This window comes from Drosophila bipectinata, chromosome 3R, assembly GCF_030179905.1.
Source record: "Drosophila bipectinata strain 14024-0381.07 chromosome 3R, DbipHiC1v2, whole genome shotgun sequence".
NCBI lineage: Eukaryota > Metazoa > Arthropoda > Insecta > Diptera > Drosophilidae > Drosophila > Drosophila bipectinata.
The window spans coordinates 28,481,849-28,506,585 of NC_091739.1; the positions used below are offsets into that span (position 1 = coordinate 28,481,849).

Here is a 24,737-nt window from a genome sequence, read left to right on the forward strand (position 1 = left end):
GAATTGTTGACTCAAACTCAAGCACTTCTTTCCCTTCCCTTAGAAACCCGAAAAGGGCCGGATGCGGGTGCACCACATCAACAACCTTAACAAGGTCATCCAGGTGATCCAGGAGCACGGTGTCAAGTTGGTGAACATCTCCAGTGACGACATCGTGGGCGGCAATGCCAAACTCACGCTGGGCCTCATCTGGCTGATAGCCCTGGAGTTCAATGGGCAGCATCTAGTCAAGAGCCACTCCAGTAACGGCGTGGAGAAGTCTCTGCTGGCCTGGGCACGCCAGTACACGGAACCGCACGGCCTGCAGCTGACCGACTTCTCCAGTTCCTGGGCGGATGGACGGGCCTTCATCATGATCCTCGACGCCCATATCGAGGAGTTGAATCTTCACTCCGCTCTCCAGCAGCACGCTTTGAAGCGACTCCACTTGGCCTTTGATTTGGCGCACCGGCATTTCAAGATCGAGAAGCTGCTGGATGCCGAGGACGTCCACACCCACAAGCCGGACAACAAGTCGATCCAAATGTATGTGATGTGTCTGTACCACGCCATGGAATCGATGAGGGCGAGGCAGCACGAGCAGGAGCAAGAGCAGGACACGGATCCGGAGAGGGTGCCTTGCACCAGCATCACGGATTTGGATGAGGTGCCGCTGGATAGCGATCGGGCCAGCCTGGGTATCTTCACCTCCGACAGTGGCGGCAGCATGGAGCAAAGATCTTCAGGAGAACTGAAGGAGATTCCGCTACGTCCTCTGAGCACCGCCACGAACGCTAGTGTGGAGATCAGTGGATACCAGAGTGCATTGGAAGCTGTGCTTACCCTCCTGCTTGAGGACGAGCAGTTGCTCTCGCAGGAGGTGCCCGATCCGCAGGATTTCCAAACCGCCAAGCTGCAGTTTCATGAAAACGAAAGCTTTATGCTCAAGCTGACGGAGCACCAGGAGTATGTAGGGGAAGCCCTCGAGGAGGGTAGCAACCTGATTAACGAGTCCCAGAAGGCCGGAGGTGGCTTGAGTCAGGAAGATCAGAACGAGGTGCGCCAGCAGATGGTGTTGCTCAATGAGCGATGGGAGACCTTAAGGCTCAAGGCTCTAGATGTTCAAGCGAAGATCCTGATGCGATTGGCCGAGTTTCAGAAACAAAAGCTGGAGCAGCTGCGGCAATTCCTCACCAACGTCGAGGATCGCATCTCCCACATGAGTGATATAGGTCCTACTTTGGGGGAAGCCGAGAAGCAGCTCATGGAGGCCAAGCAACTGAAATCGGATTTGAGCGAACAGCAGGAACTGGTGGATAGTCTCAGCAGCATGGTGGTTATAGTTAACGATACCTCAGGGAACTTTAATGATCTGGAAGATCGGCTGAGCGCCTTGGGCGAGCGATGGTCCCACGTGGTGAAATGGAGCGACCTGCGAACCGAGAAGCTGCAGCAGTACAAGTGCATCTCCAGATGGCTGGACGCCCGCGAGCAGGATCTCAAGCTGATGGAGAGTAGGGACGTCACGGATGTGGGCGGCATCACCCAGCGCATCAACGAGCTCAACTACTGTGCCAAGGATCTGCTGGAACTGCAGAGATACCTGGTTGATCTTCGCCAGATGGTGGCTGCCACTTTGCAGGACGGCGATGACAAAGGGGAGCGCGTTCTCATGCAGTTGGAGAGCTACGAGGACCGCCTGGACGCCCTGAAGCAAATCGTGGAGGTGCAAACAGTTCGCATTGAGACGAAAGGCTTCAACTTTGGTCGAGATCGAGCCAGCTACGACGATAGTCGAGTGGTGCGACCCGAGGGCTGGGTGGACTACCAGATGATCATTCGATTCGGTGAGGAGGATTCCGGGGAGGAGGAACATGACTTGGCCAGCAAGAAGCGGAAGCTGCGAAATGCAGACAACTTCTTTGCTTTGGAGACACAAATCATGGAGCACTTCAGCCACGTCCAGGAGGCGGAGCAGAAGTTGCAGCAGCTGCAGAGGCAGAGTCTGCGACAACAGTGTGATATTCTCAAAGAACTCCAGGCGGAGAATACCCGGCGAAGTGTGACGCTTCCGGAGCTGAAGAAGCTCTTCGAAGTTTGTGAGTTGGAAGATCCTTCGAGGAACCTTCTGCTGGAGGGCACCCACATCAAGCAGCTGGAGCAGCGCTACGCGGCTTTGGCCCAAAAACTGACCAGTCAGCAGAGTGAGAGCAACACCCTGCTGGCCAAAGAAAAGTATTACAACAGCCTGACAGGATTCAAGTTGGTCCTGGCAGACTCCAGGGACTGGTATAAGCAGCACGCCGGCTCGGCCAGTTGCCAAGAGCTAGAGCAGCGCTTAAGCCACATGGAATCGCTGGCCTCCGAAATTGCAGAGGCCAAAGCCGCCACCGAAGAGCTGGACGACAAACTGCTTGAGTGGAAGCAGGACTTTGGGCTATTCTACGATAGTTGGCACGACATGAAGCAGGCTCTGCAGGCTCTCATTCAGCAGAGAGGAGGGGAGAGTATTACCAGGCAACTGCAGCAAATCGAGGACTTTGTAGCAAAGGTCTCCAGCCAAAAAGTGCGAGTCTCAAACCTGGAGGTCATGCAAAAGCAACAGCAGCTATTGAATCAATTGGTGGACGAGATGGAGTCCTTACGGCCAACTTACGATAGCCTACCAAGACATACTCTCAGCGAGGAGCTGCAAACCACATGGCGCAGACTTCCAGAGCAGCTAAATGAGAGAGTGATCAAGCAAACCACGGCCATTGAGAATCTGAACCACTTTGCAGCTGAATATAATGCCATTATAGCCATCTTGCGGAGCGCGGCGGACAAGAAACTGGATGGCAGTGGAAGCAGCAGCAGCCAGGACCTCCGAAAGCTGGAGATCGACGTGATCAGCGCTCGGAATTTCAGTGAAATCCTCATCAAGGAGGCAGAGCCAGCCCAAAAGGAGTCCCTTCAATCCCAGATCAGAGCCCTGAATGCTCTGTACGAGCAGGTGGAGCAAGTCCATCGGGCCAAGAAGCAACAGCAGACGGCCCTGCAGGGGCAGATCGATCTCATCCAGCAGAGACTGAAGCAGACGGATGAATGGCTCTCCGAGCTGGAAACCAATACCCCCAAATCAGGAATAAACGACATCGCCAATTCCAATGAGCTCTTCCAGTCCAAGTGCCGTTTCCAGACCCTTAAGGAGACCTGCGAACGCGAGACGACACAGTTCCGCGAGCTGAACGAACTGGGCGGAGAGTTGCTACTCCAGATGGACGAGTTGCAGGACAAAACCAAGGATTCCCAGTACGGATCCCTGGCCAAGCAGTTCACCCGCCTGAATGCCCGTTGGACGGAGGTGACAGAGCGAGTCTACGCAAAGACTGCCCTGCTGGAGCACATCTCCACCCAGTTGGGTGAGTTCAAGAAGTTCATGGTCAGCGAGACGGGCTATTTGGATAAGCTTGAGAACAAGATTCGCAATACGCCGGAGAATGCGGCCGATGCCGAAGAGATCATGGAGGAACTTGATGTGAGTAGAGACAACATTATCCTTAATTTTTAAAACCCTGCAGGGTTGATAAGATTTTCGTCAGTATTCAAAGCAATTAAGAATTCGGCTCCAACCCTTGATCCTTGATAGGGATCAATTCCTTAGTCGATATAATCATGTCCATCTGTCTGTTTTTACCTAAAATACTCTCTCAGTTTTAAAAGTATAGAGTGCAAAGCTTCGAAAACATCCTTCTTTCCTTTGAAGGCATTATATAAGTCGGAACGACCAGGATCGGTTCGCTATATCCTATAGCTGCCAAATAAAAGATTGATCGGATATGCGATAACTTTGTTTAGCTATGTTTATAAATTATAAATCTTAAAATGTAAACACTTATATTTCCATTGCCTACTTATTTGGGCCCCTAGAAGATAAACAGCAATGAAGGATAAAATTGTATCCTTTTTTTGAGTATGATATCATACCAGAAGATGCTTTAATTTCGAAACTATTTAATAAAGTTTTTAAAAATAATAAATTCAAAATAAGTGCCTTCCTCCTCGATTCTCATAGGTTGCACTTAAGCAGGCGCGAAAACCCGGAAATATAAATGTATATATATATATATATTTTTTTTTTTTTTGCTCGAAAAACGGGGAAATTATTATTCATTTTTTTATTTTGTTTTTTTTTTCCTTTTTTTTTTTTTGGTAATAAGTGTTTATGATGTAAGCTGTAGTTGTTGTAATAGTTTAAAGTCAGAAGTTAGCTTTCCTTTCTTGTTTTTTTTTGTTAAATATTTTCCATTTTTGAAGGATCTGGAAAATGTTTTGCGCTCGCACTCCGAGGAATGGCTGGACAAGATTCAGGAAATTGGCAACGAGCTAATTGACAACGAATTCATGGCCGACTCCATGAAGCGGGACATCGACGACATTGTCCAGAGGTGGACTCAACTTCAGCAACAGGCCAAAAATCGAACCGAACTTCTCGAACAGAAGGTCAGCGAGGCGGAACAGTCCGAGAAGTGCATTGTGCAGTTCGAGGCCTGGCTGACCCGAGTGGACGAGATACTCAGCGAGCATCTGGAACACGATGTGACCATTGAGGATCTACCAGAGGACTTTCAAGTATGTAACAAATATGTAGATATTATAGTATTCTTTATAAATGATGATTTTTTTTTATAGCGCTTGGCAAGGGAGTTCGTGGCCAATGAAAAGAACTTCAAGGAGATCGCGGAGATTATAGCAGAGCATACGAAAAATGGCAAAGTAGGAGCCGCCAATCGGCTACAAGAGCAACTCAACCTAATGGAGCTGAGATTCAAGGCCTGCCAAGCCAAGCTTAGCAAGTGTACAGCCCCCCAGCCCGCCTACGAGTCGCGCTTGAATCGGGCCTACTGCGACCTCCGAAATGTGGAACGATCCACTCTGGTGCTGGATGTGGCATCAGCTGGTCCCAGTGCAGTGCAAGCTCAGTACCAGATGTGCCTGGTAAAACGCTGTCCTTTCTACATCCTGATCAGTAATATTAACATATGTATTTTATAGCAAATTTATCGCACTCTCTCTGAGATCAAGGCGGAAATCGAGAGCACCATCAAGACGGGACGTCGGGTGTGCGAGGACAGGTATACCAAGTCTCCGAAGCAACTGAGTCAGCGGATCGATGCCCTGAAGCATCTGTACAATGCCCTGGGAGAGAACGTTACCCAGTCGAAGGCATTCTTGGAGAGCCTGATCAATCTGGCGCGGAAGCTGGAGGAGTGCTTCGATTCGGCGGACTCGCTTATCCGGAGGTTTGAGTCGCCCCAGGAGGTGCACGACAGGAACTCTATTCTCCTGGAGTTTGAGGATGTGTTGCAGAAGTGCGAAGAGCATTATAATGAGTACAGCAAGTCCTGTGACCAGACCAGCATGGTTGACACCCGCCAGAGGATAGATGGCCTGAAGGCCACTTACCACAAGCTGACTAGTGCGGACATTATCAAGCGGCTTACAGAGATGAAAGCCACTTTGCAAAATTTAGACAACATTTCGTTGGAGACATTAAAGTATTATTTTAAAAACCCAATCCCTTTGGGGGTTGGACCTTTTTAATTCCCTTAACTAACTCAATCCTTGTTGCAGGGCAATGGAGCATGACCTGAAGGAGATTAATGTACCCTCGAATCCGGAAATTGAGAAATTGCAACAACAAGTGATTGCAATTGTCGTGGTGAGTCAGAGCAAGCAAACAAATCCTCTTAATTGCACTAAGCTTCCTTTCGGCTTTCTCTTTCACTCCTTCTATCGCTTTCTCTTTCTACTCATCCCATATGCTGTGTACATAATGTATGGCTTAAATTTATCTCTGTACATCAAGTCCTGTTATCGGTTTCCATTTTCGCTCCATTTTCTCGTTTGTGTGTCTTTATTTGCTTGCCTCACCTTTCGCTTTGCATTGGACCTGCTTCACACCTGCCCTGGTCCCCCATGGAGGATGATTCTGCCCCAACACCTTTGACCGGGCACAAAGCAAATGGAATTGGGTTTCCGTTTCACCTTCCACTCACTCCTTCTGTTTCACATCATTGAGTATGCCATCATTTGATTTACAAGCATCCAAATACCCGAGGTGGTTTAAGATCTTAAACAACATAAACAGAACTCTATTTCCAAAGATTTAATTATAAAGAGAAATTGTACAATATTTTCACAAGTCTTCAACTGCAAAAAATTCACTTGTTCTATACATCCTTCAAATACATCCTTTAAATTAAGCTTATCCTGAAATATTAATATACGCCTCTAATTATAAAGCTTTTATCCATTATTTTCATCTAATCATTTCTTAATTATTTTCTCATTACAAGCTGCTTACATAACTGACTACTTAATTATTAAAACTGACTACCTTTTATTCAATCATTTACTTTTTAATATTTTCAATATCATATACCATAAAATAATCTCTCCACCAAAAGCTAATCAAGATCCAAATACATTTACCAGATTTGGTAAATGCAATACCATCAAATCTCTTATATCACCCCGGCTAAAAGAAAAAAAAAAAACAACCATTTTATAAATATTTAAAAACCAGAAATCACCGTATCACTAGAGCTCTACGGGGTCTAACTTTGGTGTCATTTTCACGCTTCAAACTGTTAATGTGTAGAGTTTTTACTTGATCCCCTCCTTAATTGTTGTTGTGGCGTTCAATTGGTTGTGGCTGCGTTAAACGATCGAACCATGTATCCCAAAGAAACATAAAAACGTAATCCTCCCAACCCACCGCTCACCACCACCACCACCACCAATTAAATTAAATATAAAAACCACCGCTCACCACCAACAAAAGCTAATAAATGGCCACTGCTTCCTAATTGGAGAATTTTATTTAAGTTTATATGTGTGTTGGGGCGCGTTAACGGCTTCATGGGCTATTTGCAATGCATTTATTTGGAGAGTTTGTAGAGTATTCTAACGTGTTTCGCACTATTGCGCAGGATGTGCTGAAAACGCGATTCAATGAAGCCACAACACTTGCCACTCGAAATTCCAACTCTCCTCAAAAGTCTCTAATCGGAGATGATGACGATACGGAAATAGTTGTTGTCAGCGATACTGTGCGACAACGTCGAGCAAGGACACCCCAGTCTGGAGAGTCCGCCAACACTAGTCACTCCGAGTCGCCGACTAAGCCAGCGGAGAGCCCCGTCGTACCGGTTGGCGACCCAGTGATGCCCGATGTCCTGCCGCCTCAAACTTTCCGCCTGGCCGAGTCCAGTACGCTCTTCTCCCAGATATCGCTCAATCCCGCCAAAGTCTCTAAGACTCCGCCGCCGAAACCGGCCAAGACCAAACGAAAGGCCCCCAGTACACCAGCCCAAGTTGTAGAGATCAAGGTGAAAAACATCCAAAACGACAAGATGTCGGTCCAAAATATCGCCTTGGAGCCACATCAAGGGGAAATCGTGGACACCGTAAACATTCTGGAGAGTGTGGAGCCCTTCGTCCCCGAATATGTGGAGACCGTGCAAATTGTGGATCTCTCCGAGGACTCGGATTCTTCGCTGAGAGTCGATTCCGAGGGCAAGGAAGTCCGACGCTCAAAGAGCAAGCATTCGTTGAACGATTCTCCACTGCCCAAGGTCTCGGACGAGGATGAGGAGCAGGAGGAGGATCTTCTCCGACCGGGGGCAAACAATACCAGTACTCCATTCCTGCGAGTGGAAAAACACCGCATCTCCTTCGATGAGAAACGCAAGCGGATAGCCAATGAGCGGGATATACTGCGGGACTCCGAAGAGGACGATCCCAAGACGCCGGATACTCCCCGGGAAACGCAGGTCTCCAAGCCGAAGCGTTGGCGGCAGTTGCAGCCGGAGCTAGAGGCCCTGGACCCGGAGTCTCCTGGTCGCGATAGTTTCTATAGTCCGGACAAAGAGTCCGGCTTCGATGTTGAGCCTCTCGTTTTCTCCGACGACGAGGATATCCCTCGTTTTTCCATGGAAATGACACCAACCATAGACTCCGATAGTGATACGGTAATTTGGTTGAAAATTTTTAAATGATTTCCTTCTTTTAAATGTGTATTGAAATGTTTTTTTTAAACTGAAATACGCTTTTTTAACTATTCCAAAATAGAGCCGTATAGAGACGCCTTCGGCCAAGAAGCCAGACTCATTTTTGAGCAAAGTCCTCAACTCGATGCCTTCGCCAACTGATGATTCGAATGTTACCCTCAAGAGCCCTCTCAGTGAAGTGGGACCCAGGAGCCTAGATGACCGGGTCCGGGAGTTTGACAAGCAGGCCAAACAAATGATCTATAAACTGAAACTCACGAAGGCCAAGATCGAACAGTGCCATGAAAGCGAGGCGTAAGTTTAGATAAAGTACTTACAAGTATCTTTATAAATGACATCCTTTTTCCCATAGAGACGATTTGCGATTGCTGATAGCTCCGGATGCGGCCACTTTGATATCCCAGGGCGACTCTCTGGTACTGGAAACCCATGGGAAGCAGGGCAGCATATCTCGTCTGGTGATGCGGACACAAATCATACTACGAGAACAGTTCCGCGAAGTTCAACAGGCCAAGTAAGAATCCTCAGAAGCCACAAAGGTGACAACTAATTTATGGCTTTATTTTCGTAGATCAAAGACTTCGGGAAGTGGAGCTCCAGCTCCTCCCTTGGACAGCGTCAACATAGAGGAACTGGTCACCAAGGGACTACGGCGAATTAATGTTCTCATCGAGAAACCCGTCGATCTGAAGTCCAGCACCGATCTCGAGAAGCGGATGGAGGATATCAATGTAAGTGGGGCCCGAATTTGGCACCTGGCCAGGTTCAAAGTGAAAACATCTGGCCGTGGCCGAAAATCAAATTTAAATGAGCTATGCTAAACCACAATCAAATCATTTTATTTAATTGTTGCCATTAGTCATTCACTTGGACATTTCTTTGAGGCGTCACGTCAATCGGCGATATTCATCCGTTTTTCTTTTTCCCCAAGTTAATTGCCCTCTTGAGAATTTGGCTGCATAGATGTATATGCAGTGGCCACAGTAGCTAAATGGGTCCATTAGAAGTCCCAAAAATAAACCCATCTGACACAGTTACACATCTGTGTGCAGTTGGGAGGCGAAGAGTGTGTCTTTAGTGGGTCAGAAGAGATTGTTCGTCGGAGAAAGAGAGATGTTAAGAGATCCTCAGAAGATTTTATAGAAGGGGTGGATAAAATTCTGTAGCTTGTCATGTTCTATGAAACTTTTTCAAATATTTTTACAAATTTTGTTGATGGATTGAAGCATGAAAACTTTTATAAATAGGGTCGTTAATAAAAAGTAATGTTTTTGATTTTTTAGTGTTTTGTTATCAAAAATACTTAAAATTCTCAAATTTAGAAATCCTTATTTTAAAATGTTTTCAAACCTAATTTTTGATGAATTGCCTGAGCTTGCAATTTCGCAGTTGACACTTTGCTTGCAAAAAAACTTTCTCCGCCGCCGGCTGCTCCACATACATATGATAAATTTAAAAGTTTCAACAAGTTCCATCCCTAGACATCAGAGTCATTAATCACTGCAATCATTTGTTGTTTATTTTTATTTATTCATTTTGTTTTTGGTTTATTTTATGGCACCAGCGAGCATGGCGACAAACGCCAACGATTCGTGAAAAGCGAAAAAATAACATTGGAAATAGAAAAGAAATTTTGTGTTTTCCGAGAGGAGAATGAAAAACAGAAGAGTGCATATGTTGGGGAAACCTATTTTGAAGAGGGGGCCCCAACATGTAAATTCTTCTCTTTGCCGGCAAAATCTGAAATTTTGTTTTTATTTTTATAAACTTTTTGTTTTCTCCCATTCAGTCGCAGGTCGTCTTTTACGAATAGCGGTCGTAGGGTGTTTACATTTTTCTATATTTTGATTTAAAAAACATTTTTTCCGGCTCGGTGATTGATTGTAAATTTGCGGGAAATTCTTTTTGGCGCGAAAGCAGAAACCGGATAGTGAATTGCAAAAGTGTGCATAGCAGAGCATCAAGGTCCCCCCAATGCAATTTTGTTGGTTGACAAACGCCGTCAGAGAGGTGACCCCCTGCCACGACCACCGAGCATCACCATATCACCCGCCCACTCCCCAGTTGTTATTCCCGGAGAAGGTCCCTGCATGATTGCAGTAGAAATTGAATTCGAATCGCCGTCGGCCATTTCCTTCCCAAGTGTCGGCCATTTTATAAGTTGCAGTATGTGATTGTTCAGCTTCCGCTTCCGCTTTGGGACTGATATTTATTGTTTATGTTCTGGACCTTAAGAAAAATAGATATACTGTTTGGTTTCCTCCTTATTTTATACTTAAAGAGGTAGTTTTATAATATTTATGCCCTATGAGTTTACCCACTTCTTTCATTAATTCAAAATTTAATTTAATGGGCCATTTATAAATAATTAAGTTAAGAGTATTAAGTATTCAACCAAATCTGCTTTATTTTATTTTTATTTCAAAGAACTAAAGCATCTTAAATTTGTCATACGACAGAACTACTATTGAGCCAAAAATTCTTATATTATTTTCTTGTTGCAGGAGCGTCACGACGATTTGCAGGTGATTGTTAGCGCCATTGGCAAGAACGCCCAGATGCCGAAGGTCACGCCCCTCATGATGAACGAAATTGAAAAGGTTTGCCTTCACATTCTGCCATTCGATTCCCATTCCTGTTCAACAGCTCCTTAAATTCCTTTGCCCTCTTACAGACCAAAAACAATTTGATTGCTCATGCGGATTCCATTGAGCTCTCGTTGACGGAGCTGAGAAATGGCACCCGAATTTCCAACGGCAAGGAGCGGGCCAATGCATCTTCCGGTGGCGCCGCCATCAGCTGTCGTTCGGGTAAGTTGGCCCCTTGAGTGTTTCTAATAGTTTTTATTTCGGGAGCTTTAAGGGGTTCGCATCTAAACCTAGGACACTATGAACATTGAAGCTGTTGATTGCCGGCAGCTTGGATTGTCTTCAATTGTTTGGTTTACGCTTGAAACGACTGCTTAAATGTAGACAAGTTGACTTGGTCGAGTGCCTCTTCTTGGGATAAGCACATTTTCAATGTGTTTTTGCTTGGAAAAGTCAATTATTGAATTCTGAATAGCTTAGCCTTAGTTTTGCATAATTAAAGGGCTCTTCTGACTAAATGTTCTTTGAAAAACTATGTTCTTTCATAAAAAAGTATTTCATTGAAAATCTAATTAAAATTTAAATACTCATTATTTTTCTTTAATAGCCTGTTTTTTATGATTTTTAGTTTATGTGTTCTCATTACATTTTTTTAGTTCAACATAAATATGTTTCTATTTAGGTCACTTTGATAATCTTTTGTTTTGCGGAAAAAGCCAAATCTTGAAAAAATCACGTACAAGTACTGTGGATGTAGGTTTAATTTCGCTTTGCTGATGATTGTTGGAATTAATTTTCATAAATTTACTAATTAGCTTTAAAAGTTCAAGTCTTTGTATTTGGTTTCTATGTCGACTTTTTCCGCTTGGTTGTTTATGTTTTTATTGGAAAAAGGGCAGCCAGCAACCAAATGTGCCATGTCAGTGGCACTTTTGACATTTTATGGCAATGTTTACGGTGTTGACTTACACTATGGGGTCTCCCCCATTTGTTGCTGTCTCGTGTTCCTGTTTTTAAAACAGATGCAAGCATATGTTGATAAATATTTCGAGTGCCAGATACGCAAAGTGTAGGTTGAATTCCAAACGGAAATTGATATGGTTTTTTAGTGAATCTCTATTCTGAGCATATCTAACCTATTATTATGAAAAAGGTAATAAAAATACCCTTAGGATTTATATAAAACAGTTTTTATTTAATTGAATCCTTAAGTTTCATTGACTTCTCAAAGTTGACCATAATTTTTGACAATATGAGTTACAAGATATTTTGTAGAATGTGTGTGAGACCCAGGACTAGCTAGAATGCCGGAAAAAGATATATATTTGTATATATATACCGACATAAGTATTTTTCCGCCAGTCGCGCTAGTGTGTGATCTCTACACTCCTATGCCTTCGTCCATGACGGATACTTTTGTGGCTTTCATCTGATGAATGGTCTCGTATAGATCCACTCACTTTGATACTGCCGGTGCTGTACCGTGAAGTCCTGTCCATGGTCCTGGTCATGGTCAGCTGATCGTTGGTGGTCTTGATCAGCCCTTGCTTCTGGATGTAGTTCTCGATCTCCTGCTTAGCTTTGTTGGCGTAGTCGAAGCTCTTGTCGGTGATGTTGATATGGTCATGATCCGAGCAGGCGGCCATCATTACGTCGCTTATCTTGCGACCTTTGGTGATGGTGAACTCTCCTAGGTGGAACCGCTTTCGCTTCTCTGCGAAACTTATACCCTCCGAAGAGTCCAAGCTCACGAGCAGGCTCTCCGATAGGCTATATTCCACCGGGAAGGAGCGGCTACTTTTGTGGCTAATTATCGATCCAGTTAGAGGCGTTTTCGGTTCTAACATGTAGTGTTCCGGTTCTACAACCCTGACCCCCTTTTTCCTAACCGAAGATCGTGGAGTTCCTGGACACTTAGTTGTTGGACTTTGTGTGTTCTCGACTTTGTTGATGGATTCTAGGCGCCTGGTCAGGGTCTTGGCATTCAGGGCTATACCTTTTTTGGGATGCGGTGTTCCGAGCGACAACTCATGCTGGATATGATCCGGAGGGCGGGTCACGATTACGGACTTTGTTCTACGCAGATGTGGGTCTTCGCCGCGATGTATTTTGCTTGTGGATCCCTCTATGCTGGCCTCATGATCCTGATCGGGAGTGTCTTCTTTTTCAACGTGTCGCTTGGTATCCAATTGCCGACGCATGGAGAGCCGAGCCCTCAGAACCGATGCATCCACACCATGATCGACTCGTGGATAAGGAGTTGAGGACTTGTTGTTAGTCTTCATCAGCCCATAATCCCGGGAAGCTATTGGTACTTTATCAATGGGAAGGAATTTAGCCTTTCGATATTTTCTAAACGTGAATCCCTCGAAGTTACTTCTTTGTTTGGTTATCGTAGGACGAAGTTTTTTCATGTTGGACTCTATTTTGCTCATTTTGTGTTGGTGGTACTATTTGTGTTTAAGGTGTAAGTTTGTTTAATGTTTTGTTTTAATTGTGTGTTTTTGGTATTAGTTTTTTTTTTAACTTTTCATTGGAGTATCTTGACAAAAATGTCAGTTTTTATAGAGCTACGGTTGACAATTAATACATAAATTTTAAAACCCATAACTTGAAGTTTCTGGTGTCGACATTAGCTAAAACATTTTCCGAAGGATTCTGACTTGACTCTGTTATCCTGAGCTTAAGCTTTTTGAAGCTTTTTTACGTGATTGTCCTGAGCTTTTCTTTTTGATTCTGCAATTTTCAACAGCTGTTTCCAACAAACACGGAAACATTTCAAAATAAATCGTTGAGCGGCAAGGAAGTAAAAAAGTCTAGTTGTGATTTAGTTATTTAAGAATTTAAATAAACGGAAATGTTTTTTAAAAAAATACACCTTAAAAATCAAAATCAATTCAATATTACAAGTGTGAAAGTTGACCGATGTTCTGTCTTTAATTATTTTTTGAAAGTAAAATTGTGTTTTTAAAATATATTATAATATAGGATCTATGATTTCGGAGTTATTTTAGGTAACCAAAAAAAATAAAACCATTCATTATAGAAGCTTTAAATATAAATCAAGAAACAAATCCCCTTAAGGTCATCCATCACCTTAAATTAAAACTTAAACAGCACTTTCTTTTCCGCAAGGATGTCACCGAGTTTGTCTTAAAGTCCTTGTTGGACTTTCCCCAAAATGAAAGCGGAAGAAAACGTTAGAGAGTGACATCTGAAAGGGGGGCTGGGGATGTAGGTTTCCAAAATTTCACGCTTTCTTTGGCTTTTAATGAATTATGACATTTTCCTGGTAGAGTCAGTTCGGTTTTGATGGAAGGAGTGGGCGGGCAAAGCGAAGGAAAGTGGAGGGGCTCTTATCAGTGCTTTTCCTTTTCAGAGTGTTTTATATATATTTTTTTTATTTTATATGATATTTTCCACCATTTTGCACCTGTTCCGTGAATGCCACAACACAAAGCACCTGGCAAAGGGTGTGTGTCGCGCCTACCTCGAACATTCATCAGAATGAGTGAAAAGAAATTTTACACTTAACGTGTTTCCACTGGTACTTCAAGTGTGTGTGTTTGGTTGTCAGCAATGTTATTATTCCTTTCTGGTTTTCCTTTTTCCATTCCCCTTCTAGGGGACTTCAATCCACAGAAAAAAGTAATATTTTAAAGCCACTGAAAGTCCTTTTAAATCTGCATAATATTTATGATGTCGATAAATTCAATGGGCTTGAGGTCACTGTAAGAAATTCCATACCTAAGTAGCTATTATTGAAAGCAAAACATGGTTTCTCATCCACATCCTTAATTTTTTATTTAGTTTTAAAATCTTTGGTAAAACAATGCTTAGGATCTTTACTTATTTTCCCTCTGTGTATATATTTGCTAAGCAGCTTCTTGTGTGCCAGGAATCTCATTCATTCTGTCGCTCACTCAGTCTAAATGCTTTCAGACGCCTCAACTTGACACGACCTGTGTCCCGAGTCCTGGGTCCTAAGTCCAGTGGCGGGGCAAGCCCCGCCTTGGGCCCGGTATTTGTCGCCAAATCCCTTGTCCTTGCCGGCCGACCAGCCTAATCCTGCGAGGGACACTGCGAAAACTAGAAACCAAAACAGCGCCGAGGAAAAAGCCAACGCGCCCCTCCGTTTTTCGGTTTTAGTTTTTGTTTTGGTTTTGTTTTCACGGATTATTGGCAAACTCAGGTCGAAGAAACTTTCATAACTGTCAAAGGACGGCAGGACCAACTCCGCCCACCTGCGCCCTTTATCCTTTTTACGGCTCTCCTTTCAATTCTTTTGCTCTGCGCCTACTTAAGCGATTCTTTCGACTCTCCTTTCCACTCGTTTCACTCAAGTATCTCAAGAGTTTCCATTTTGCTTTCTGAAGTTCTGAAATATTTGCACCATGGCCTGTCCTGGCAGAGTGGCAATTGAAAATTGCTATTTAATAAAAGGAAGTAAAGCGTAAAAGGAAAAAATCTCCAAAGAAAAGCAGATACAGCTACAGTAGAAGGGTAAAAATAATATTTTTACAAACTTTACTCAACAGACACGTTTCAATGTTATTAGACGTCATTGATCTGGTTTTCATTCAAAAAGTTTGAAGACTTTTTGAGCTGCGATTGGGTTTATTAGAAGAAAAGGCGGGGAAAGACATTTTATGGTAATTATAATAAGCATATTTTATTGAAAATTTAATTCCCTTTCCAACTAATCCCATCCCACTGTTCGTACATCACTCAAGACTCTCGAAACTTTTGCTTCATTGAAATAGTTTTTCATTTACTTGCATTTTTCTGAAATGTGCAACAAAGTCCGAGTGGGAGCGCTAGAAAACCAAAACGGAGAAAATAGGACTCCAATTGAATAGACAGTAACAGTGGCCCCGTTTAGTATGCCACCGGTCTGTGTGGTCAGTTGGGGAAAAGGTCTAAACCGCAGATGGTGGCAGTTTAATGAGAAACCCATCATTAGAAGCCAGAGTGTCACCATTCTAAAGTCAAGGGAAAAGGACACGCTAATTAGCAAGATGTTTTGCCATTAGTGAGGCATTTTCTCTTCCGTTTCTTTGTTTTTTGTTATTTTTTTAAACCCCCCATTTCAATTTGTCCCATTTTTTTTCCAGACTACAATAACGAGCCGAGTGGCACTGGAGAGTTGGCCGGCAGCTTCGATAAGTCGGTCCTGCAGATTTCCGACTGGCTGACTTGGGAACAAAACATGATCAAGATACAGAGTGTCCTCGTGGACGATGTCGATGCCGTGCGGCTGGCCATTGAGAAGCAGGAGGTTTGTTGCATAAAAGGACACCCACTTTATTCACTCACATATGTATTCTCCCGTTTCTTTCAACAGAAAGTCCTGCGAGAATTGAAAATGAAAAAGCCACAACTCAACGAACTGGTGCACACGGCGGAAGTCCTCAAAAGCGACGTCAAACGTCAGCAACTGCAAGAGAAAGGTGAGTCCAGAAAAATGATATTGGTTCTTTGGGTTTTCAGAGTGGGATAGGGACTATAAGAAGTGTCCTGTAAGATTTGAGGGCCTTGAGGCAAAAGAGGTTCTATATGAATTAAATGGTTTAAGTTTTAAGTTTTGTTTAAGAAAAAGGATAAAGTATATTAAGGTATATTTTATAGATATTATTTCATTATTTGAGAGCTCCCTATTCAATAGTTTATATCATTTAATTGACAGTAACAGATTTTTCGATGCTCAATTAATTTTTGAACAAAATTGGCTGAAATTGGAGAACGTATGGTAATTTCATTAGGCCCCGTTTAGCAGTCATGTCTTTTTGCCGGCAAGGGATTGCAGAATTGCAAATTGCTGATGGCAATGAAACACGGTTCCATTTCCTTTCCCCAGGACCTCCCCACTAAAATCACTTCAGAGCAAACAAATTTCCGCCGGGCGAGACAAAATGCATACAAAAGGGGTTAAGGGGCTCGGTGGCTCGGTGGAAAAGTGCAAATGAGTGTAAGCGAGACATATGAGTTTTCGGAGTGAAAACAGCAACAGACACCAGCGGATGGCCACTTAAAATTGCTAACTCAGTCAGAGGAATGTTGATTTCCAGGAGGAGTGTAAGCGGAAGGCCTAGAGGGTCCAGGAGGGCGCCAATGTGGTTACGGGGACTGTCAACATTTGCATAACGGGGCCGTGAACCTCGGAAGCCGGCTCCAGTCCAAAAAACTCCTCTTTAAACTGTCTGCCCCGAAAACAATGTCACACCCACACACTCGCAGGTCCAAAGACAAAGGACTTTTGTTCAAAACAAAAACAAACACAAATACAAAGTGAGAAAAGAGAGAGAGAAAGAGAGAAGTTTGTGTGACAATAAAAAAAACATTGCATATCCTCAGGCTGTGGTGAATTAAAAAAATGGAGACCACAGTTTGAGAGCCACTGAACAAAGAGCAAGCACCTCTCTTGCGTCTGCTCTTAAAGGACATTCTATTACTTTTTTTTTGCATTATTTTATCCTGCTTCTCTGCGGAATTTTAATATGGCAGAGGCATGCAACATTTATGCCAGTTGACATTTAATTGACAAGCGGGGATAAGGAGGGAACAGCAGCCGGATGCTAACAGAAATATTTTTATGCTCTTTCATGGAAGTGGATTTTCAGGATGTTCTAAAGGGGAGTGGAAGCGGGTGGGACTGGCAAATAAGGCCAGTTGCCTGCACTGCTTGTTACACGTTATTATGATGTTTGGTTTGTCATAAACATTTGTAACTTGCTGGCCACGTTCTCTCCTCACTGGTTGTGTGTACGTGCATTTTTGTATATTTTCGTTGAAGTTTCGGCAGGACGATGGGGGCCATGTTTGGACGCCACAGTTGCTTGCAAGCGAGTATTTCCCAAGACTATTGCCTGCACGTATTTTCTCTGAAATTTAATAGTCGCTTCAAACCAGATTTTGGTTGGAATTAAATTCGTAATTATTAGGTCCTTTAAAGCCCAGCGGGCTTCTGTTGGCAAACAGCCAAAGCCGACACTATTATGGAGGCATTCTGTTTCAGTTTTTTTTTCGAATAGGGTTTTGGATTTCCCGGAAACAGGTCACAGACATGCCTAGTTTATTATCTAGAATGGAGGTTTGCGGCGGAGCCAGAGCTTCAATTAATTACGTATTTGGTGGAGTGAAGCCTAATTAAACCATTATTCATTATCTCGTCTGCTCTACCTTCTTGCGCCTATCTCTCAGATCCTTTCCCGGTGCGGCTGCACCTTATTTTGCTTCATTTGCCCTCCCCGGCCGGCAGTCGCACAAACTTTTTCCAACCCAAATGACCCCAAAGTCCTTATCATAAATAAAATGCCAACCCACACGGAGACTGAGTCCTTTTGCCGGCACTTATGTGTGTGTGTCTGTGCATGAGAGTGCTTCTATGTGTCTGTGTTGAGGTTGGCTCGTAAATCTGTCTTTGACATGCAATTTCAGTGCAGCGGCTGTTGCTGCAGCTTGGCCAACAAGCGGCCTACAACAACACCCGCAACAGCAACACCGAAAGTAAAATTTATATTTTATTATATTTATATTTTATAATTTATTTATATATATATATATATAAATATTATATAGAAAATTATTATTCGATTATTTTTTGTTTGAAAGGATCAACTATTAGTTTATGACGAGCAATAGTATCTTTAATATAATTATTTGCCATTTGCCTTATATATTTTTTTGTTATTCAGACCTAATCAGACTTTTAATCAGATTTTCTATAAAAAAAAATAATAAATTCTTATATTTTCTGTGTGTAGGCCATTCAATAAACAAGCACTTTTGCCATCTCTAGGCAGCTTATTGTCTGAAAGGACAACGCACTCAGTTGGCCAAGCACAGGCTCAGTGGCTTGCCACCTCCTCTGCCACCCCCCGTTTCGCACCCAAATTGCCTTTAATTGCAGCCTTTCGACTTGCAACGCCTCCAACTTGCCACCCCCACCCTGCTCCCCTGCATGTCCTTGTGTTTTGGCGCTACAAACGCCCGCTTCACGCCATTACACGCTTTAATAGGCCTTTCCCCCGAAAAAGAGTCCACCCCCCGAACACCCTGCCCTCTTTATCTGATGTCTGCCCAGCCCCGCAGAAGGGGTCCTTCTTTTCAATGCTTTGGCATAACTTCCTGGCATGTGTCTGCGCTTTCAAGAAGTTCGTTGCTTTTGCTGCCCTACTTTAAAGTGGAGATTCGCTCAGCTACGGGGTCTGGTTTGACATTTTTTTATAGCGGATTATATATTTAAAAATAATCTAAAATAATTCTCTTCACCTAACTTCATTTGTTAAGAGTTTAAAATAAAAGCTTAATGGTTAAATTGTTGACCCAATAACATAAATCAGAATATACTTCATATATTCCTCTTCCATTGGTGCATCCACTATTCGACTTTTAAATTATCCCACTCGCCGACTCTTATTTCTTTCTGCTTTTTTAATTACTTACAAAAAAGTGAAGTGAAGCAGAGTCTCTCCTATGGCTGCTTAACCTCAGACCTTTTATGACACAAAGGCGCCCCAGTCGCCCCTTTTAGCGCTGAACTTAAGTAAGCATTAAGTGAAATTATTGTCATGGTTGTTGGACTTTTTAGCCTCGGCTTTTGAGCCTTTTATGGCCTGTAAGTTATTTGCGCAAAAATAGTTTGGCGCACGAATATATTTTTCCTGCAAAGAAAATATGCGAAAAATTTGTCTAAACATTGCTGGCTAAAGGTGCTTCTGGGAAACTTTTTAAAATGTGCGTTTGTGCCCTTGGGTGTTCTGGGAAAAAATGCTTTCCAGACTCCACATGGGACATAGCTCTGTCCTTTTTCTCTAGAAAATCTTAGCTATTTGCAGGGAAAGCCACACAGTGCAGGACCTGCTGCACTCACTCATTACGCAAATTGTCCTGGGTTAGCACTCTACGTGTCATGTTTCTGGGTCTGTTTTTTTGTCTGGGCATCTCCTATGACCAAATGTTGTCAACAGCTCGGTTGTCTAATGAATTTTAATTAAATTCATTAAAAAGGTTGCACTTGTTAAAGCCCTAAGGACCTTACTTTGTCTATGTCCTTTTGGCCAACTCTTTTATGTGGCATGAAATTTGCATTTACATTGTTGTCTATGAATATTTTAGTGTTTTAGGTGATTATTGCAATGTTTTTAATGGAATAAATTACTTGTATAGTTTTGGCTTATTGGTACAATATTTAAAATATATATAATACAAAATAAATTATAATACATGTATTGTAATTCTTAAATTCCAAAAGGATATGTAGAAGTGCAAATTGTAGGATTAGAGCTAGAGAGGAAATTTAAATTTCTACATGAATTCCCTGAAGAAACAGAATTCCTAGTCATACACGGGAAAAAAAGAGTTTATTTTAGAATATTTATACCCTTGCAGAGGGTATTATAATTTTGTCCAAAAGTGTGCAACGCAGTGAAGGAGACATCTCCGACCCTATAAAGTATATATATTCTTGATCAGGATCACCTCCTGAGTTGATATGAGCATGTCCGTCTGTCCGTCTGTCCGTCTGTCCGTCTGTCCGTCTGTCCGTCTGTCTGTTTCTACGCAAACTAGTCTCTCAGTTTTAAAGCTATCGTCTTAAAACTTTGCACACACCCTTCTTTCCTTTGCACGCAGTATATAAGTCGGAACGGCCGGGATCGGCCGACTATATCCTATAGCTGCCATATAACTGATTGATCGGAAATGGTATAACTTTGGTGTTTTTAGAGTTAGAGAGTTCAAATTTGACATGAGAGCTATTTTTGGCAAAATAATACGACATGCCAAATTTCATAAGGATCGGCCGACTATATCTTATAGCTGCCATATAACTGAACGATCGGAAATGACCCAACTTTCGTGTTTTTGAAGATAGAAAGCTGGAACTTGGTACAGATTATATTTTTGGTCAGTTAATCCGACCTACAAAATTTCATTAGGATCGGCCGACTATATCCTATAGCTGCCATATAACTGAACGATCGGAAATGACCCAACTTTCGTGTTTTTGAAGATAGAAAGCTGGCACTTGGTACACATTCTATTTTTGGTCAGTCAATCCGATCTACCAAATTTCATAACGATCGGTTGACTATATCTTATAGCTGACATATAACTGAACGATCGGAAATGGTATTTAATAGAAATATCAACTTTCGTATTTTTGAAGATAGAAGCTTGGGACTTTTTTTAGATTTTGTATTGTAATAAATTGGAGTATATATTCCTATTCCCATAAGGATCGGCCAACTATATCCGATGTTTGCGATATATATCCGGTTATAGCTGCAAGGGTATATAAACTTCGGCTCCGCCCGAAGTTAGCTTTGCTTTCTTGTTCTATTTTATATTTAGTTGAAAAATGACATAATTATTCCAAATTTACTTTCAAGCTTAATATTTATTCATATACTATATATTTTAAATACTTTTTTTTAATATTCTCCACCTCTATTGAAATATATCCTCACCTACTTTCTTGCCACACATTTCCCATATACATAACTGCTCCATCATTAGTGTGGTGTTTTCCTCATTGACCTCATCTAGAAGATGATAACTAATTAAGGCCAGTGCACACTAAGCATTTTTCTTCGCTGCGCAGCCCATAAAAGAAAATCCCCATCTGAAGCCACAATAACATAAACATCAAATTCCATCAATGGCACAAAGAAAAGCTCAATCCTCCGTCTCCCTCGCTTTTTGCCACAGTTCTGCCATCCCTTTCTCTGCTGGGGAGTGGGTGCCGCTGCTGCAACCCTGTGCAAAAATATTCCTTATCAGTTGTCAAGGTTCAGAAGCGTACGCACAACATGTGGCAGGAAGGTTGAATGTCTTCCGGCTATAATGGCGCCCCAATGCGCATGTCCTCCCAAGCAAAACAAATGCCAGAAGATTTCGGAGAGATTCTCCGGGATAGAGAGTGAGAGAGAAAACTGAAGGAATGCCGGTGAACAAAGAAACGGGGAGTAAGGGAGTAAAGTCGCTTAAGAGAGTTTCTGTGGGTGGTGGGTGCACTGGGGGAAATGTATGCTCCTTTTTGGGAGAATATACATCAAAGAATATCATAAATATTTAATTAAACATTTTTATTATTTAAATATAATAAAATCTACTATTTTATGGTGTGTTAGGGCATAATTTATGTTAATATATTTGTTATCAAAACTTTTTCCTGTACAATACCCGCACATTTTCTTTTTTGGGGTTGCTTCAGCCCCTCGTACGCTCCCCTTTCGCCCGCTCACCTTTTGTTTACCCATTTGGGGGTTGCTGGTCTGGTGATTGTAGCGCTCCGTGAGAGCTCTATAAACCTAAAAAGCCGTGTTAAAATACACCGTGACTTTCGACGGCTCTCTCCCCAGTTGTTTCTTCTCTTCGGACGCTTTGGGGGTCCGTGGCGTTCAGAGCGACAGTCGAGGACATTCGTTGGCTTCGACTGCGTACACACGGTTGTGATATACTCCTCCATATCCATTTCCATATCCCACATTCATATCTGCATCGTGCGCGTCGCGTGAAAATAGCCAGGAAAATTTAAGAAAATACAACCGGAAAAATTGTAAATAAATCGCGAATCTGGCTAATATCGAGTGGAAAACTTTAGTGCTTGAGTGGTGGGGCTTGTGTGTGTGGGTCAGAAGCCCAAAGCCAAGCAAAGCCAAACCACTAAATGGCATTTAAAGTTTTGTGTCTGCGGCGGCTTATTGCCCAGCCCTGCTCCCCCCAATCGCTCCCTCTCTCTCTATCTCTCGACCGCCCCTCTCTTTCTCTCTCCGTTGCCGCCGTATTTGTAAATCAATAAACGTGAGGGTGGCAAAAAAGCCGCAAATGTTGTGTAAAAAAAAAACAGATTTGACCAAAAGAAAGTAAATAAAACCAAATAAATAATATTATTATTAAAATAACAATTAAATAAATTATCAATAAATATTAACAATAAAAGGTTAAATAAATATTTCTTATTGAAATAATCTGAAACAATAATAAAGCTAATTTATCACTGGATTATCGAAAGTAAACAAATTAAATATTATTTAAATCCCATTCAATGTTATTGCATTGCGTTGCATTAACAATTATAATCCACCATGGCATAAAACTGCGACATAAATTAGCAAAAGCGCTTTGCCAAGCCCATAACAAATCCATAGGAATTAATTATAGAAAAATATGAAATACCATTACAGATGAATAATCAAATAAGCATACCAACAACAAAAAGGAATTCCACCAAATTCGGGAAACAATTTGCATATAAATATTCAATAAAGCAGCTCCCAGCGAAACAAGAATCGAGCGAACAACAACGGAAAATGGCTAAATAAAGTGGGCGTGTTATCCATGGCGGTTTTGGTTCCTCTTTTTAGTTGTTGTTGTGTATAATACCATTGTTGAAGAGGTTGCTGTTGTTGCTCACATCATAGCGAGAAATGAATGTGTTTCAATAAATTACACGGAACGGGGAGAACTGAAGAGCAGACGCGAGTAGCGGAAAAAATGTGAAGAATAACTTGAGGCGTGCTTGTGTGTGGCCGTGAGTGTGCGGTTGTGTACGTGTTGTGTGTATGTGTGCGTCTGGCAATTCATTTGGACTCCACTTTATGAGGAGCACAACCCAAAAAAAAGCCAGAAACAATTGAAAAAAATAGAAACAAAAACAAGGAAGCTTGGTGTTCATTCAAATGGCACAAAAAAAAACCATTCTAAAAAGAACCACAAAAAAAAAAGAAAAGTTAAAACTACCAGGAAATCTTAGTCAGCAAAAACAAAAAGCTTATATTCAACAACTAAGCCTACAACAACAAGGACTTTCCCACCAGCCCGCAGCTAAACTTATTTGACTTCATTGCATAGTTCGGAGCGGAGTATCGCCCGCATCTATCTCATCGCAGAACGTGTCCTGTATAAAAATAGTTTATCTATCTACCCTGAATAATACATATCTGAGTCCCCCATCTCTGTTCCCAGCCACACCTACTGACAGTTAGTTGGTAAAGTTTTCAGGGCATAGCATGTTTTCTGGCTATTTACAGGGAAATATTTCCCAGGACCCTGCTGAAAACTTAAATTGAGAAATCGTCGAAATGCCAAAGTGAGCACTTATCTTAGGGAAAATATGATTAATGATCGATATTGAGCCTAGAACAATGGCTGTGTCAATTGAGTGTCGTGGAAAAATTGCTTCGATTATTGAGGCCATTATTGTGATATGCGCTGGCAGCCAGTATAGCTGGAAGCAAGTAAATAGAAAAGGCACCGCCAAGTGGCAAGGAGGTGGGGCAGCAGTGCGTATTGAATTTATTGAAGCTTATTTATGGACGGTCCGGTCCGATCCCATACCACCGCCCAGTGGCCCAGCAAACGTATTTGTTATTGCGGTAATCAAGAAAGTTGTTGGCCAAATACGAAGCATGTTGTCGATAAATGCCCGAGATTTGAGGAATTATACATACTTAATTCATGGACATGAATCGTAATTGAGTTAAAGTGGTGACATATGCAGGTCAAATCAGGCGGTTAGATGGGGAATTTGTGTTCATTTAATATGGATTTAATAAGGAATCAGAATATTTAATAAGGAATGGCAAAATTTAATATCTTCACTGGCCATAACTTTAAAGACAATCCCATTTCATTAGCCTGGATTCCAGTGTCTGCTAATCCGTTTTGCATAACTTTCTGCAAAGCCTCCAGCTAATTGAGTACAATTGTTAGACAGTCGAAAAATGCCAGAAACAAAGTTTCTCCAACTCCAGCCCAGTTCCAGCTCCAGCTGGCAGTGAAGTTTTAAATAATCAACTTTTGTCATAAATTAAAAGGATCTGGTGACGGCTGCATAATCAAGAATAAGGCAGACGCGGCAGTAAAAATTACGGCGAGAAAGCTATTAACTGCAAGTCAGCAGCAGGAAGGAAGGATGTCAGGTGGGGACCCCAGAAGCCCTTAGCCGTCAGCCAGGTGGGGTCAGGTCGGGATAATAGTTTTTAGTCTAGGAGTCTGGGAGTATGCAACAGTGGCAAGCGGGCAACAAAGGAATCACAAGTGGAAACTGAAGCTGCAGCTGAAGCTGAAGCTGAAATGTGCTGTAAGCCAAATGGCCATCGTTCCGACATTG

The 24,737-nt window shown here is 42.4% G+C and overlaps 2 protein-coding genes across 16 annotated transcripts in view; one reads left to right on the forward strand and one right to left on the reverse strand.

Moving 5' to 3' along the window:
* The window catches only part of Dys (Dystrophin), a 131,225-nt gene that overhangs the window by 13,030 nt on the left and 93,458 nt on the right, over positions 1-24,737 (forward strand). For 10 of the 15 annotated variants that reach the window (XM_070281399.1, XM_043212507.2, XM_070281400.1 and 7 more), the window contains 13 exons: positions 44-3,496; positions 4,276-4,590; positions 4,651-4,956; positions 5,014-5,516; positions 5,593-5,680; positions 6,954-7,994; positions 8,095-8,327; positions 8,386-8,547; positions 8,605-8,764; positions 10,538-10,633; positions 10,708-10,843; positions 15,736-15,899; positions 15,966-16,071. In XM_070281399.1, the coding sequence (XP_070137500.1) occupies positions 44-3,496; positions 4,276-4,590; positions 4,651-4,956; positions 5,014-5,516; positions 5,593-5,680; positions 6,954-7,994; positions 8,095-8,327; positions 8,386-8,547; positions 8,605-8,764; positions 10,538-10,633; positions 10,708-10,843; positions 15,736-15,899; positions 15,966-16,071 (6,763 nt within the window). Of the gene's footprint in view, positions 1-43; positions 3,497-4,275; positions 4,591-4,650; positions 4,957-5,013; positions 5,517-5,592; positions 5,681-6,953; positions 7,995-8,094; positions 8,328-8,385; positions 8,548-8,604; positions 8,765-10,537; positions 10,634-10,707; positions 10,844-15,735; positions 15,900-15,965; positions 16,072-24,737 lie in introns of those variants that run through there. The other 5 variants (XM_070281404.1, XM_070281405.1, XM_070281402.1 and 2 more) reach the window with 2 other exon arrangements.
* LOC108119751 (uncharacterized) lies at positions 11,802-13,198 on the reverse strand. The gene has a single exon (XM_017233089.3). It carries the CDS (start codon positions 13,054-13,056, stop codon positions 11,989-11,991), a length of 1,068 nt encoding a protein of 355 aa, XP_017088578.2. The 5' UTR covers positions 13,057-13,198; the 3' UTR covers positions 11,802-11,988.

Bases quoted from the DNA above. Each gene is read 5' to 3' on its own strand.
- LOC108119751 (XM_017233089.3), bottom strand. From the start codon at position 13,056: ATGAGCAAAATAGAGTCCAACATGAAAAAACTTCGTCCTACGATAACC.